Below are 17864 nucleotides of genomic sequence, written 5' to 3' on the forward strand. Positions count from 1 at the left end.
GGGGTCTAAGCTGGCATTAGAACTGGGTGGGAAAGCAAAGCACAGAATCGCGAACATTACCATCCTCAGTATTTAGGGAATGAACAACACACCCACGTGCAAACATTCACTGTGGCAAAAATATAAGATAAAATAGAACTCTGCATTATAATTTCCTACATAGGGCCTTCTTTGCTCTCTTCTTTTCACTGAAGCCACCAGGCAGATTCTAGGGGGAAAAAAGCTAGCCTACAGTTCATAAGTGACCACAGTGAATCCTTTCCATTGTTACAGGCCATAGTTAGAGAGGGTTCTTTTCAACTTCTTTCCATTGGCTCCCAAGAGCCAGGTGAGCTGTCCTAAGGGGGCTGTGCACTGATGCACACACAGCAGGCGGCTCGGGACAGGGCTCTGGGGCTTGAGGACTTCCTACTTCCTTTTCATTCTGTCCCCAAGCACTCGGCTGAGCTCCTGGTGTACGACTGGCACATTCACTTCCTCAGCCGACTTTAATTTGGTAAGATTAAAAAAACAATCCTTATTAGGAAAAAGAACGCAGTAATTTTTAATAAAATGAGAAGGAAAGAGTTAGGACAAATATGCTTCATTGGGTTTGAAAACAAAAATCCCGCCTTTGACAGCCAGGCAAAGGAAAGCATTTTCTAAAGCAACAACTTAAAGAATCAAAGATCTGTGCAAGCCACTCTCCTCCCCTGCACTGTTTCTACCTGACACCAGTTCTTTGTTGGCACACATCATGCTCAGCTAGGATGAATTACACACACTCAAAAAGCTGTCAGAGGAGAAGGGTCTTGCACTGCACACAACAAGATGCCTGTGCTCCCCCTTTGCCCACAGCTGATTTCAGCTGTCCTTGTTTTTCAGTCCACTTCACTATGAGTCGAAGGCTAGAGTCATTTCTCAGCAACTTTGGTCCAAAGCAGAAATAAGATCCTTTCCCAGATTGAAACTCCCTACTAATATTTTCCTCCCCACCATGACTCAGCAGTAGCTTTTTTGGATTTTGCTCAAAGAATTTACCTGAACTAACCTCTCACTTTTAAAAACCATCTCCATTTTCAATTCCTTTAAAAGCTCTGAAATCCTTTACCAATCTATTACCCCCTTCAGTGTCACACAGAAAACACCTTTTGGGTAACTGTCCAACCACCCCCTTTTCTCTGAGGACTGCTCATCACTCAGCCCCTGTTGAAGGAAAGGACCTGCAGGCAACTCTGTCCCCTCGCCACAGCTTATCAAAGCACAGGTGGACAACCGGCCCAAGCCTAGCAAATCAGATTCTCCCTCAACTGAATGGGGCTGGGTACCAGACTTCAGCAGTCATGCTGGGCTGGGGCTAGAATGGTCATTTTTTCACCATGCGTGTGCCGAAGCAGAGAAAGCCAGACTTCAGGTAGAGAGGGAATGACCCAGAAGCACAGAGAGAAGCAAATGAGAGACTGTGGGTCATTAGAGAAAATGACTTCGGCTGCCAATCATTTGGTTCCCAGTTCAGGTCACTCCCCAGGCTGCTGCATTTCCAGCACTGGGTTTCAGTGAGATATCCCTGTAACCTTTATGTATATTTCCATTTTCTCCTAAACTAGGTTAATTATGTTCCTTCTCTTTGTAACAAAAAGGTACCTAAGATAACCACATGAGTGGTAACTTCCAAATTCCTATCCCATAGTCTATGAGGCAGCAGCTTCAAGAAATCAGAAGTTAAAAAAAAATCCAAGAGGTGAGGGAGAGGAAAACAGTGGGAAGGGGAAAAAGAAGGACTGGATGAAAGTGGAAGACGCTTTGGAAACTGAGGTTCAACTAATTCAAGAGAAATGCAGTACCTTCTACACGACAGGCACTCACTCTGCCAGGCACCAGGAGATGCAAAGATGGGGAACTCACAGTCCTGGCGTCCAAGGAGCACAGTCATGAAGGGAAGACAGAAAAGCACGACTGCGTTTAGGATGTGAGGGTAGGCACCAGGTACCATGGGCACAGGCCAGGGAGTCGGGCTCCCACAGACAACTCTGAGCAGGATGAGAACACACAGCTGGGAAGCACTGAACAAGCTTTCACGGCTATGTGTGGTAGGTGGGAGACAAAATAGAACTTCTGCAGATTATCAAATGCAGCAAAGCTGGTTACCCCCAACATCAGACCGCTTGATAACTTAATTTAGGAAGGAAGTTTCTGCAGGTCGGAAGCTGCTCTCCACACCTTGTATGAATCTTCTCAATTTAACTTTGAACTGTAAAGGTGCTTAAAGCACACTATCTCAAATAGCATGGTAAAAGCAAAATAATTTTCCAAGCAGTTATGATCGCAGAGATTTTATCTTATAGTGAGCAACAAAGAATCAGAGTATTAATTTAAATAGCGATTATGCTCTAAAACTATGGCGTTAGTTCAGGATGCTGAAGGACATAAGAAATATTTTACATGAAACGTTAAAAGGTCACTAAAACAATCTTATACTATTTTCCTTAAAAACAAACAAAAAATTATGAATCAAGCAAACATAGTGTTCTTAAATGTTAGAACTGTTTTCCCACTTCTAGCAATGTATCCAAAATATATACATATACACCATGGAAAGAGCCACGCATGAAAATATTCTGGAGAGCGTAACACAGAACCAAGAGCACTCTCAATACCCAGTAATAAAGAACATATCAGGCGGCTACTGGGATATTACTTGATGAAACGTAACCTAGCCACCAAAAAGCATAAAGATAAGGTATCAATAACAAAAAATGAAATACATGTTAAACGGGGAAACATATATATAAAATTTTATGTATTCTCCAACTACAACAGTACATAAAAAAGAATATGTTATATAAAACTCAATATATATAGAAAAATACTATAAAGGAAAACATGGCAATGTTTACATAACGGTGGTGAGATAATGAGTACTTTACTTTTCTAAGGTTTTTTTGGTTAAGATGTATTATCGGTAAACTTTTAAGACACACCACCTTTTCTTCTCCCCTAAGTATTAGAAATCAAATGTAAACTTACTTCATCAGAAGCAGATCGAAGACACTGGACAGCAGCCTGTTTTTTCATTTCTTCTAAAGTTAGATCTGAGCACTTTTTCTTACTCTTTCCCCATTTCTTATAAGCTCCTTTTTCCCAGCCCAGGAAGATGTCATTCTCCTAAAATAAGAATGGACGAGTTTCAATGATCAACGCTGAATAACAAGTTTCAAACACTATTATTTCCCACATACTTACACATATATTCCCCTACCAAATTATTTTCATTCACAAATTGGTATACACTAATAAATTAAGAGACCATAGGACACTGTCAATCAGAGCACTTCAGAATAATCCTTTTTTGTTTGTTTGTTTTTGTTTTTTTACAGTACGTGGGCCTCTCACTGTTGTGGCCTCTCCCATTGCGGAGCACAGGCTCCGGACGCGCAGGTTCAGAGGCCATGGCTCACGGGCCCAGCTGCTCCGTGGCATGTGGGATCTTCCTGGACCGGGGCACGAACCTGTGTTCCCTGCATCGACAGGTGGACTCTCAACCACTGCGCCACCAGGGAAGTCCTAATCCATTATTTCGATATCTGTTACTGAAGTAATTATTATTTAGGATTTATGATCTCAATAAATCTGACCCATTTATATTTATAGAAAATGCTAATAAACTCATTCACATGTAAATTCAAGTGTTATCATTTAAATTTCAGTATAAATTCTAAACTATACACACAATTAAAGGTCCTCTTTTCTGTACTTCCCACTCGTCAATAATGACTGCTCATGTTACCAGCAGATTTTCTTTTCTTCCCCCGCCGCGCCACACGGCATACAGGATCCTAGCTCCCAGACCAGGAATTGAACCCGTGCCCCATGCAGTTGAAGGGCAAAGTCCTAACCACTGGACCGCCAGGGAAGTAAGTCCCTTACTAGCAGATTTTAACATTTAACAGGTGAATGGTTCATTCCTGTAACTTGCAGTCTAAAAAACAACAGATATAAAATATTTTATGTATTTTAAGCTTATTTTCCCCTTGACTATATATGCCTGTTATAAAAACTAAGGAAAACTGGAAAAGCAGGAAGAAAGCCAATCATCCACGATCCTACCACCCAGTGAAAATTATAACAATTTGGTCTGCTTCATTTGGTCTTTTTCACATGCTTTAAAAAAACACATGATTGGGGCTTCCCTGGTGGCGCAGTGGTTGGGAGTCCGCCTGCCGATGCAGGGGACATGGGTTCGTACCCTGGTCCGGGAAGATCCCACATGCCGCGGAGCGGCTGGGCCCCGTGAGCCATGGCCGCTGGGCCTGCGCGTCCGGAGCCTGTGCTCCGCAACGGGCGAGGCCACAACAGTGAGAGGCCCGCGTACCGCAAAAACAAAAAACAAAAACCAAAAACACACATGATTGAATTCACACTATTTGTACAATTTTGTACTTAACTTATATTGTAAACATTACCCCCATGTTACTACAAATTCTTTGGTTATACAATATTCCAAGATGTAGGTTTACTTTAACTCCTTAAACTGGGACTTGAGTATTTTTAATTGCTTTGCCACTTCATTTTGCCCTTCATTTGGTAAATTATTATTAAAACCAGTGGACAGACAAGAGGGGGAAAAAAGATTAGAAAGAAAGACAAAGGCAAAATTAAGAAAACTCCTTAGAAGAATATTTGGCCTACAGTGGGCCCTCAGGAAATAGATATGAATTAATGAATGAGATGGAAGAAAGGAAAAGCACAATAATAATAAATTCAAAAGATCTCTTGGATCAAATCATACACCATCAACTGTGTAGCCAATCTTTACTGTAATCAAATACATAAAATTACTTTCATGCCACCAGATAAGAATGGGAGGACCCCTCCCCTCTATACTCATCATGATTAACATACTTTTTACTTAATTTCATGGGCATGTTTGCAGATCTCGTGAACCCGAAAAACATATTTGCTGGCTGAGTGGTGTCAATTCCATTTGCCAAGGGAAAATGTGCTTGATGGCCAAGTAAGAACTCTCAGTATATTTCCATTTATCTAATGTGTTTGGCTGGATAACAGCTGAAACCTGACATTCCTTATCAGTGATATCTTCTGGAGATAGAGCTTGTTCTTTCACAGGAGCAGAAACAGAACCATAACAATGTAGATTTGAAGCTTCTGAAGACAGAGGAAAATGTTATAATTTTCCTCTATTCACAGCGTATAAAACAAAGAAGGTAGAAAAGTTCTGTGTAATTACTGAAAACAGGACTCCTTTCTGTTTGAGTTGCTGAGACTGGCTTTCTCTTTACTCAGCATTATAAACGTGTTTCTCTACTGAAGCTATATATATATATAAATGTTTTTAATATTTATTTATTTATTTTTATTTATTTTGGCTGTGCCAGGTCTTAGTTGCGGCATGCGAGATCTTTTAGTTGTGGCATGCAGGATCTAGTTCCCTAACCAGGGATTGAACCCGGGCCCCCCGTGTTGGGAGCATGGAGTCCTACCCACTGGACCACCAGGGAAGTCCACTGGTGGTCCACTAGTGGAAGTCCACTACTGCAGCTATAGTAAAGCTCAGCAGGGTTAATAACACATTCAAAGGTCCAAATAAAGTTTTATTATACAGGCAGAAGGGCTTTTCAAAATTCACATGGACACACAGTCCTTCTTGAGGGCAGTTTGACAATACATACCAAATATCTTAAACATGCATATGTGCTTTTGATCAATAACTCTACTTCCGGGAATTTAGCCTAAGGAAAAAAATCACCAAAGTGTGCATAGACTTAGCTACAGTGATGTTGATCACAGAGCTGTCAATAACTGCAAACATGTAGAGAGAACCTAAACGTCAAAGAAGGGGGACTTGGTTAGTAAGTTATAATTCATCCAGGCAATTAGATATTACAGCCATTAAGGAGATTATGAAGTGTATTTACTGACATGGGAAGCTACTCACAATATATATAAGAGAAGTAGTTTATACAACAGTATGATCTCATTTTTGGTTAAAATACACATGCACACCTATTAATGTGCATTAAAATGTCTGAGAGAAATGTACTAAGAGGCCACCAAGGAGCTCGTCTCTTTGTGAGCAGGAACAGGAATCTATAACTTTTCTTGTAACTAGGTCATACTCCTTTAACAGTCGAAAGTTTTTTGTTTTTTTTTTTTAATGGAATACTCGTAAGTCAAGAATAGAGAAATGAGAAGAGCTCCTGTAGCTGTTCACCTAGAACACGTGTCTGGCACTCGCTTTGTCACAAACCATAAAATTTGCTTTTTAAATATACAATTCAGTGGTTTTTAGTATAATTCACAGGGTTATGCAACAATACCATTATCTCATTTTCTTTTAAATTTATTTATTTATTTTTGGCTGCGTTGGGTCTTTGTTGCCGCACGCAGGCTTTCTCTAGTTGTGGCAAGCGGGGGCTACTCTTCATAGCGGTGCGCAGGCTTCTCATTGCGGCAGCTTCTCTTGTTTCAGAGTTCGGGCTCTAGGCATGCGGGCCTCAGTAGTTGTGGCTCGCGGGCTCAGTAGTCGTGGCTCACGGGCTCTAGAGCGCAGGCTCAGTAGTTGTGGCACACAGGCCTAGTTGCTCTGCGGCATGTGGGATCTTCCCGGACTAGAGATCGAACCCGTGTCCCCTGCATTGGCAGGCGGATTCTTAACCACTGCGCCACCAGGGAAGTCCCGCCATTACCTTATTTTGAAACATTTTTCATCACCCCAAAAAGAAGCCCTGTACCCACTAGCAGTTACTTCCCATTCCTCTCTCTCCCAAGTCACTGGCAACTACTAATCTGTTGTCTCTATAGATTTTCCTATGCTAGACATTTCATATAAATAGAATTATACAATCCATATCCTTTCCTGCCTGGCTTCTTTTGTTTGGTGTAACGTTTTAAAGGCTCATCCATGTTGTGGCATGTATCAGTACTTCATTACCTTTTATGACTAAATAATATTTCACTGCATGGATGTACCACACTTTGTTTATCCATTCATCCACTGACGGATATCTGGATTGTTCTCACCTTTCGGTTATTGTGAATAATACTGCTGTGAACATTCATATACGAGTTTTTGTATGCACACATATTTTCAATCTTGTTGGGGATATACCTAGGAGTGGAATTGCTGGGTCACATGGTAACTCTATATTCAACCTTTTGAAGAGCTGCCAGACTATTCTTCAAAGCAGCTATACCATTTTACAATCACACCAGAAGTATATGAAGATTCTAATTTCTCTACATCCTCACCAACATTTGTTATTGTCTGTGTTTTTTATTTTAGCCATCCTAGTGAGGATGAAGTGGTATCTCATCATTTTCCCTAATGACCAATGAAGTTAAGCATCTTTTAAGGTACTTATTGGCCATTTGCATATCTTCTTTGGACAAATGTCTATTCAAATCTTTTGCCCATTTTTAAATCATCTATTCTGAATACACATCCCTTATCAGATATAAATGATTTACAAATATTTTATCTAATTTGGTTTTTTAATGTTCATTTTATTTATTTATTTTCTTTATCATTATTATTATTATTTTGGCTGCGTCGGGTCTTAGTTGTGGTACACGGGATCTTTGCTGAGGCATGCAGGATCTTTTGTCACGGCGTGGGCTTCTTTCTAGTTGTGGCGTGTGGGTTTTCTCTCTCTAGTTGTGGCACGCTCTGTAGTGTGCGGCAGGCGGGCTCTCTAGACACGCGCAGGCTTAGTTGCCCCGCGGCATGTGGGACCTTAGTTCCCTGACCAGGGATCGAACCCGAGTCCCCTGCAATGGAAGGCGGATTTTTTACCACTAGACCACCAGGGAAGTCCCTATTTTATCTAATTCTATGGGTTGTCTTTTCACTTTCTTGATGATATCCTTTGAAGTATAAAAGTTTTTCACTGTGATGAAGTTAATACATTGATATCTTCTTTGGCTGCTTATGCTTTGGTATCTAAGAAACCACTGCCTAATACAAGCCATGAAGATTTACTCTTATGTCTTCTCCTACGTTTTATACTTTTAGCTCTTATATTTAGGTCTATAATCCATTTTCAGTTAATATTTGTATGTGGTATGAGACAGGAGTCCAACTTCATCCTTTTACACATGGTTATCCTGTTGTCCCAGCACCTTTTGCTGAAGACTATTCTTTCCCCCATTGAATGGTCTTGCTGGAAACTACAAAGGTTTATTTCTGAATTCTCAGTTCCGTTACATACGGCCAGCCATATGTATGCCAGGATCAAACCATCTTGCTTATAGGAGCCTTGCAATAAGTTTTAAAACTGGGAAGTGTTAGTCCTCCAACTTTGTTCTTCTTTTTTCAAATTCTTTTGGCTATTCTGGGTCCCTTGCATTTCCGTATGAATTTTAGGATCAGTTGCCAATTTCTGCAACAAAGGTAGCTGGGATTCTGATAGGGATTGCCTTGAATCTGCAGATCAGTTTGGGGAGCACTGCTATGTTAACAATATTAAGTCTTCTGATCATGAACATGGGATGTCTTTCCATTTATTAGATCTCTTTGATTTCTGTCAATGATGTTTTATAATTTTTAGTGTGCAAGTCTTACACTTCTTTTGTTAAATTTATTCCTACATATCTTATTCTTTTTCATACTATTGTAAATGGAATTTTCTTAATTTCATTCCTTAGGATTTTCTATACACAACACCACGTCAGTATGTCAATAGAGATAGTTTTCGTTCTTCCTTTCCAATCTAGATGTCTTTTTTGGTTCTTACCTAACTACCCTGTTAATGCTGATTTTTAAGATTTTACGTATTTCATCTTTGAAAATGTCTTTACTGATATTAATCCACAGGCATGGGTTCAACGGAACAGATTAATTGCTTAGAAGGAATTTTTAAAATTCTGTTAGCTTCTTCCCTTGATATGTGCTTTTGTGTGTGTGTGTGTGGTACGCGGGCCTCTCACTGTTGTGGCCTCTCCCGCTGCAGAGCACAGGCTCCGGACGCGCAGGCTCGGCGGCCATGGCTCACGGGCCCAGCCGCTCCGCGGCATGTGGGATCTTCCCGGACCGGGGCACGAACCCGTGTCCCCCGCATCGGCAGGGGGACTCTCAACCACTGCGCCACCAGGGAAGCCCAATACGTGCCTTTTAGCATGTCATCATATTGCAGATCAATCACTCCCAAGTGAAAGTTAGGTGGGAGCTTCTCACTGAAGTTAAACAGATTCTGAGAGGCAGACATTTCCTTTGCACTGTGTCAAGGTGTGAAAAACGCTGCTAGACCTGCAGTTTGACCTTGGACAACATATCCAGCGCAAATTTGTGTGGGAATGGAGATTTTGCTTCTTGTTTTAACTTCTGACATAATGAAAATGCATAAAGCAACTTGACATTATTTGTGATTCAAACAATGTTAGCTGTTAGAATGACTTTACCACATTACAAATTTTGCTTATATGTGCTACTTTGCCTTGCAATTTTAGGCTGAACCCATTAAGAAACATCATCAAGTCTATAGCAAAAGCTAAACCAACACTAGTATACTAGATATATTTTTATGCATCCTGCTCTTGCCACTTACTGTATTTGAGAGCTCCCTTATTCTATTTTTTTCTGCCTTCATGTACTGTGTTATGACTTATTCATTAACCATTAGCATTGAACTAATAATTAGACCTTAAAAGAACACAGTATAAAAAAGCTCAAGATATTTCTATTTTACTTGCTATATTTTCTGTGCTATACTAATTAAAAGTCCACTTAGACATAAACATATAATATTATGCATGTGTCAAATATTTACTAGGTAAACTCAGCAAATCAAGTATGATTCTTCAAAGTCATAATCTTAAAGACAGAGCACAATTATTAAGCACCAAAAGAAGATGTGGCTAAAGGACTTCTCAGGCCGAGAATCTACTGTCAGGCGCTTTTCTAGACACTACTGTGAGGTAACATAAGGCTAGAGTTTTGATTGACTTTCTCTTGCTGTCTTCTATCAAAAAGGAAACTGAGAACTGGAGGAAGGAAAAGACCAGGGCATTGTGAAATGCAGCTGGGATCAAAGACTGCTGTTCGCTGCGGGGGCACCCGCCTCCCACAGCTTCCCATTAACAAGAGTCCTGAAAAACTAAACCACCAAGAGTCTGAATGGGACTAATGCCACTCCCATCTGTGGGCCTTAATCCCTCTGGCCACAAAGACTGGCTCAGAGAGAGGCATGTGACCAATCAGAAATGAGCACTTGAAAATGGGCCCTCCACACAAGATTTCTGCTGGGAATGCAGGGAACACACCCTCTGCACAGTGTGAGAGCAGGATGCTGGAAACGTGCTCATTGTCATTTGCCCTCCAGTCCCCAGCAGTGGCTGCAAAACCAAGCTGGTGCTGGGAGGCAGGCGGACGCCCTAACGACACTGTGAGCTCTGAGCTGAGCCAGGCAGGGCCAGTCCTCATTCTGGACTTGTAGCTGTACGAGACTTTCTTTTTTTCCAATTAAGGCGATTTACACCAAATTTTTGGTTGCTTGTGAATGAAAGATATAGCTAGAATCTGAGGAAAGGCCTCAGTAATAAATTCACTTCTCACTGCTCAAAGGAACTGTAAACTGCCTCTAAAAATTGAATAGCACCAATTAAATGAGAACTTCAGGTTAAGTGCATCCTTTTTTTTTCCTACTAGGTCTTCAGCCAACAAGTTCCTCATTGGCCTCCCTGTTTTCAGTTGCCCAACCCGATCACCCATTACCATGCTTGCCATTTGGTACTGTTGACTAAATATAGCAATGGGTCTTTTTGTCTCCAGGACTAAAATACAAATCCTCCAGCAGAGCACATCAGGTTCTTTGGAATCAGCTTCCTGCTCGCCTCTCTCGGTCTAATCTCCTCCCTCTCCCTCCCTATCCTCCTCTGGCCTCCCAGTATCAGGCCCCTTCCTGCTCCTGTGACCTCGCACGCATCCGCCTTTTCTTCTTCCTTCAAGGCTGTTCAACCGTGATCTTGCCTGTGGTTCCCGCCACCGCTGCCCCCCAGGCCCACGTCCCGGACTGTGCACAGCCAGAGCACATCACAGACCCGAACCTGATGGCCGTCTCCCAGAGCCCACCCCCCCCCAGTCATCTCTGCAGTCCTGGTGCCTGCCGGTGTCTAGCAAGCACATCATGGCCATTCATGTGGTGAGTAAAAACCCAGGCATTAAATGCAGTGCTGATATTCAAAACATCTTCTCTATTCCATGAAAAGATTTTACCAACCCCCCCCCACCCCTTTCACTATGTATCTGAGGGAGTCTGTGGACATGAACTTGTGCACCCACCATTAGTACTAACTCCTACTCTCAATTTTTTTTCACACTCCTTATGTGTAAAGTTAATTTAAATTAATGTCTATTGAGTGAATGATTGTTGAAATACAGTATATGCAGCAAGACACCTGAGGAACCCAGGATGGGTCCACTGTTATTGTTAAAGGAAAACACTGCAAATGCTAGCTTTTCCAAGCAGTGAAATGCTACACTAATGGGGATATACTGTAAAGTAGGTTACAAGTGGGCTGAAAGAACAAGTTTTGTTGAATACAGAAATGATCCAACTCAACTAGCAATCAGTACAAGGATTATTCTTATTGAACCTGTGGGCAAAACCAGAAAGTGCAATAACCCAGCTACACTTCTAGAATGATGGACTCTGAGGTAGAAGATACAATTAATTAGGGATTTAAAAGAAATTGCAACAAAGCTACAAAAGTCAAGACAGTGAGGTACTGGCATAAAGATAGGCATATAGACCAATGACTAGAACAGACAGCCCAGTAATAGACCCTCACATATACGCTCAAATTATTTTCAACAAGTGTGTCAAGAGCATTCAATGAGGAAAGGACAGTCTCTTCAACAAATGGTGCTGGGAAAACTAGACACCCACATGCAGAAGAATGGAATTTGAGTCTTACCACATACCAAATATAAAAGTTAACTCAAAATGGATCAAAGACCTATGCGTAAAAGCTAAAACTATAAAACTCTTGGAAGAAACATAGGGCAAAGCTTCTCAGCATTGGATTTGGCAAAGATTTCTTGGATGTGACACCAAAGACACAGGTAACAAAATAAAAAACAGACAAACTGGGCTCCATGAAAATTTTTAAATTTCATGCACTGAAAGACACGATGAACACAGTGAAAAGGCAAACCCCAGAAATATTTGCAAATCATGTATCTGATAAGGGGTTAATATCCAGAACCTATAGAGAACTTCTAAACTCAACAACAACAAAACAACCAGATTCAAAAATGGGAAAAGGACTTTAAAGTCTCCAGAGAAGATATGCAAACAGACAATAAACACAAGAAAAGATGCTCAACATCATTAATCATCAGGGAAAATGTAAATCAAAACTACAATGAGGGGGCTTCCCTGGTGGCGCAGTCGTTGAGAGTCCGCCTGCTGATGCAGGGGACGCAGGTTCATGCCCCGGTCCAGGAAGATCCCACATGCTGCGGAGCGGCTGGGCCCGTGAGCCATGGCCGCTGAGCCTGCGCGTCCAGAGCCTGTGCTCCGCAACGGGAGAGGCCACAACAGTGAGAGGCCCACGTGCCGTGGGAAAAAAAAAAAACTACAATGAGGTACCCCTCACACCAATTAGAATAGCTACTATGTAAAAACAAACAAACAAACAGGAAATAACAAATGTTGGTGAGGATACGTAGAAATGGAACCCTGTGCATTATTGGTGGGAATGTAAAATGGTGGAGCTAATGTCACTTCCTCAAAAGATTAAAAACAGAATTATCACATGATCCAGCAATTCCACTTCTAGATATATAACCCCCAAAGCTGAAATCAGGGTCTCGATGAGATATTTGTACACTCATGTTCATAGCAGCATTGTTCACAGTAGCTAAAATGTGGAAGAAACCCAAGTGTCCACTGACAGATGGATGGATAAGCAAAAAGTGGCATATCCATATGATGGAATATTATTCAGCCTTAAAAAGGAAGGAAATTCTGACCTGCTACAACATGGATGAACCCTGAAGACACTGTGCTCAGTGAAATAAGCCAGTCACAAAAGGACAAACACTGTATGATTCCACTGATACGAGGTACTTAAGAGCAGTCAAAATCATACAGACAAAATGTATAGGGCTTCCATGGTGGCACAGTGGTTAAGAATCCACCTGCCAATGCAGCAGACACGGGTTTGAGTCCTGGTCCAGGAAGATCCCACATGTGGCAGAGAAACTAAGCCCGTACGCCACAACTACTGAGCCTGCGCTCTAGAGCCCGCAAGCCACAACTATTGAGCCTGCATGCCACAACTACTGAAGCCCGCATTCCTAGAGCCCGTTCTCCACAACAAGAGAAGCCACCGCAATGAGAAGCCCGTGCATGCAATGAAGAGTAGCCCCCACTGGCCGCAACTAGAGAAAGCCGCGCACAACAACAAAGAACCAAAGCAGCCAAAAGTAAATAAATAAATAAAATAAATTTATTAAAAAAACCCAACAAACTAGGGCTTCCCTGGCGGTGCAGTGGTTAAGAATCCGCTTGCCAACACAGGGGACACGGGTTCGAGCCCTGCTCTGGGAAGATCCCACATGCCGCCGAGCAACTAAGCCCGTGCACCACAACTACTGAGCCTGCGCTCTAGAGCCCGTGAGCCACAACTACTGAAGCCTGCGTGCCACAACTACTGAAGCCCGTGCACCTAGACCCCATGCTCTGCAACAAGAGAAGCCACCCAATGAGAAGCCCACACACCGCAACAAAGAGTAGCCCCCGCTCACTGCAACTAGAGAAAAGCCCGCGCGCAGCAACAAAGACCTAACGCAGCCAAAAATATAAATAAATAAATAAAAATTTTTTTTTTAAAAAAAGTATAATGGTGGTTGCCAGGGGCTGTGTGGAGAGGGGAATTATAAAGTTTTCATTTTACAAGATGAAAAGAGTTCTGGAGATGGATGGCGGTGATGGCTGCACATTATGAATGCATTTAATACCACTGAACTGTACACTTAAAAATGGGAAAGATGGGGCTTCTTCCCTGGTGGCGCAGTGGTTAAGAATCCGCCTGCCAATGCAGGGGACGCGGGTTCGAGCCCTGGTCCGGGAAGATCCCACATGCCGCGGAGCAACTAAGCCCGTGCGCCACAGCTACTGAGCCTGCGCTCTAGAGCCCGCAAGCCACAACTACGGAGCCCACGTGCCACAACTACTGAAGCCCGTGTGCCTAGAGCCCGTGCTCCGCAACAAGAGAGGCCACCGCGATGAGAGGCCCGCGCACCGCAACGAAGAGTAGCTCCTGCTTGCCACAACTAGACAAAGCCCGCACACAGCAGCGAAGACCCAACACAGCCAAAAATAAACAAATAAAATAAATTTTAAAATGGGAAAGATGGTGGTGGTGATGAGGGAAGAAGCTACAGTAACTTCTCTGAAGGGCAGGCAGGCCCCAGTGTGTACCTATGACATCTGCACTCACCTCCATCATGTTTCCCCCTCCACACACAAGTCATACACCTGAGAAAGAAGCACACATCTATTCATTTCTTTAATAAATCTCTGAGCATCTTCTACATCCCATGAATTGCTTTAAGGGCTGGGAATACAGCAGAAAACATGGCGGACAAGGTCCCTAACTTCATGAATTGTATATTCCAGCAGAGGAGACATACAAATAAACATAAAATATCACAAATAATCATACAATTCCAGGTAGCAACAAGTGTTATGAAGAAAAATTAAGTAGAAAAGAGGACTGAGAATGGAAGGTTTCTTTTTAAATATGGTGGTCAAAGAAAGACTGAGGAGAAGATAAGCAAAATAAACACCAAACTAAACAAGAAAACAAATGAACACCCTCTTTTAAAAAGTAACTGGTGGACAATCCATGAAAGAGAAAATGGGTAAGTTGGATTTCATTAAAATATAATCTGCTCTGCGAAAAACAATGTCAAGAGAATTAGAAGACAAGCCACAGACAGGGAGAAATGTTTGCAGAAGACACATCTGCAAGAACTGCTACACAAATTCACAAAAAACTCTTAAAACTCAATAATAAGAAAACAAACAACCTGATTAAAAGATAGGCCAAAGACCTCAACAGACACCTCATCAAAGAAGATATACAGATGGCAAATAAGCATATGAAAACATGCTCTACATAATGTCATCAGGCAAATGCAAATTAAACAACAGTGAGATACCACTACACACCTTTAGAATGGCCAAAAACTAGAACACTGACAACAGCAAATGCTGGCGAGAACGTGGAGCAACAGTAACTCTCGCTCACTGCTGGTGGGAACGCAGAATGGTGCAGCCACGTCGGAAGGCAGTGGCAATCTCTTCCAAAACTAAACATACCCTTACCATTCCATCCAGCAATCAGGCTTCCTTGGTATTCACCCAAAGGAGCTGAAAACTTACTTCCACACAAAAACCCGCACACGCATGCTTACAGCAGCTTTACTGGGAACTGCCAAAACTTGGAAGCAACCAGTATGTCCTTCAGTAGGTGAAGGGATAAATAAACCGTGGTCCATCCAGACAGTGACTGTCACTAGGCACTAAAATGAGATGAGCCAGCAAGGCACTGAAAGCCATGGAGGAACCTTAAACGCATATCACTAAGTGAAAGAAGCCAATCTGAAAAAGCTGCGGACTGTATGATCCTGATGATGGAAAAGATAAAACTATGGAGGCAGTAAAAAAAAGCAGTCACCGGGGGTTAGTGGAGAGGGAGGGATGACGAGACAGAGCAAACAGATTTTTAGGGCTGTGCAGCTACTCTGTCTGATCCTATAATGGTGGATACATGTCATGACACACTTGTCCAAACCCACAGAATGTACAACACCAAGAGTGAACCCTCATGTAAACTATGGACTTTAGGTAACAATGATGTCAATGCAGGTCTGTTGATTGTAACAAAGGTACCACTCTGGCAAGGGATGCTGATGGTGCGAGAAGCTGTGCATATGTGGAGGCACGGGGGATATGGGATCTCTATACTTTCCTCTCAACTGTACTATGAATCTAAAAGTGCTCTAAAAAAACTGCCTTAAAAAAACCAAAACAAACAGAAAAACCAAAAAACTGGCAGCAGATCAACTGTCCTGCCCAGACTAACCAGAAAAGCCAGATAACATACCAAACCAAACCAAACACCCAACATCCGCGCTAAGTCATTAGTGACCTAGTGAGCCACCCAGGCCTTGAGAAAAGCAGAAAGGACCGTTCCAGGGAGGGACAGCTAAGGCTGCTTTCTCCCTTGGGAAATGTACCCAGTCCAGGCCCCGGACAAAAGGCTGAGAAAAAGGTAGCCTTTAAGAGGTAATAAACCAGTGGAGCTGGGAGTGGTCTCTCAGATCTGGAGAGAAAAAACTAGAGATGTAGGCATCAGGATCCCAGAAAAAGGAAGGAGTGGAAAACAGAAGCCACAGTCTGCTGGATTCCCCTCTGGACACATGAGGAATTCTAAACCTGTGTGGGGCAGGGGTGGCGGCGGCTTCTGTGTCAATGGAATGTTCTATTTATTTTTCTGGGAGTAATTACATAGATACAAGCTTTGTGAAAATTCACTAATTTGTACCCTTTCTGTATGCATTTTATACCTCAATTAAAAGTTTAATTCTTGTACAGAATCCAGAGTTGCTCCCTATCTGCAACAGTTAATGAAGTTCTTGGGAGCCTTGGGACCTAAAAACAAAATCTAACATCGTAAGAACATCTAAAGCAATCACACAGGTTGAGGGTGTATGATGAAAGGACAATTTCAGAGGAGGTCTGCAAAGATAAAAGTCCTAGAAGTAGCAGAGAGAACAAAATCATGAAGAGAGTGGATAACATTAGCAAGTGGTTTGTTTGAGGCCCAAATCTTAGAATGTAGTACAATCAGGGAATATTTACTAAAATTTAAATTTATAATAAGAAAGCGTGACTTTGTACACAGGTATTTAGAGAGCGCTTCTTTTTGATGGGTCAGCACCCTCATCATCCCAGATTTCCTTGGGAGCCCACCCTCTCCAATTCTTAGTCCTCATGGTTCCAAGTGCTTGCAGCCCAGGCACCAAAGTCCCCTCATCCTAGCAGCTGGGTCAGGGACCGGTCATGCACGGATGAGGGTGGGAGTCTGGGCTTACAGTGAGGAGGGGAGCGGGGAAGCTCGAGAATAACGGCAACAGAGAAGGCAAACTTCAAGATGAGGCACTGATTCTTTGAAGGCCCCTCAAGCTGCCGCTGAGGCCAGCCCTACCCCATGGACATTTCAAGCTTTAAAACCAATAAATGCTCCAATGTTTACTAGCTGTGTGATGCTGGGCAAGTTACTTAGCCACTGTGTCTAAGTACCACCACCTATGGAATGGGGACAGCAGGGTGGCTGTGAGGGTTAAATGAGGTGCCGTGTGTTGGAAGTGAGCGCTCCAGCTCGAGGCTCACGTGCGGCACATGACGCACATGGGCTTGTGTTTTACCACTGCTTCTGTTGAAGACAGACCAAGCTGGGCTTTCTGTCATAATCACGGACCAGACAAACAAAGCTTTCATGATGCTGAGAACATTAAAATATAAAGACATAAGACATGTCTTAATAAACTCTTGGATGGTGGTTTTAACGTAATTGGCTACATAGGAAAACTAAGACTGCCTGGGGTTGTATAAGAATGTGTGGTGAAAGGCAGTTCCACCTTCCTAAAATAATTCTTCCTACTCATGACAGGTTATTGGGAACTTGCTGTTGACCATGATCCTCAGGACAAGAAAAGGTAACTCCCACCTTTAAATTACAGTTTTACTATAGCTTTCCTTTCAGCCATTTTTAATAAGACTGTGAAATATTCTGGAATAATGTAACACAGTCTGTTTTAAGAGCTGCAGGAGCCAGGCTAATGCTCCGACCTC

The 17864-nt window shown here is 42.4% G+C and overlaps 1 protein-coding gene across 2 annotated transcripts in view; it reads right to left on the reverse strand.

Moving 5' to 3' along the window:
- The window catches only part of KIAA0232 (KIAA0232 ortholog), an 89342-nt gene that overhangs the window by 30796 nt on the left and 40682 nt on the right, over window positions 1-17864 (reverse strand). For both annotated transcript variants that reach the window (XM_067735036.1, XM_067735037.1), the window contains exon 3: window positions 3007-3144. In XM_067735036.1, coding sequence (XP_067591137.1) covers window positions 3007-3144 — 138 coding nt within the window. The remainder of the gene's footprint in view (window positions 1-3006; window positions 3145-17864) is intronic.

The sequence above is a fragment of the Pseudorca crassidens genome, chromosome 4, assembly GCF_039906515.1.
Source record: "Pseudorca crassidens isolate mPseCra1 chromosome 4, mPseCra1.hap1, whole genome shotgun sequence".
Taxonomy (NCBI): domain Eukaryota; kingdom Metazoa; phylum Chordata; class Mammalia; order Artiodactyla; family Delphinidae; genus Pseudorca; species Pseudorca crassidens.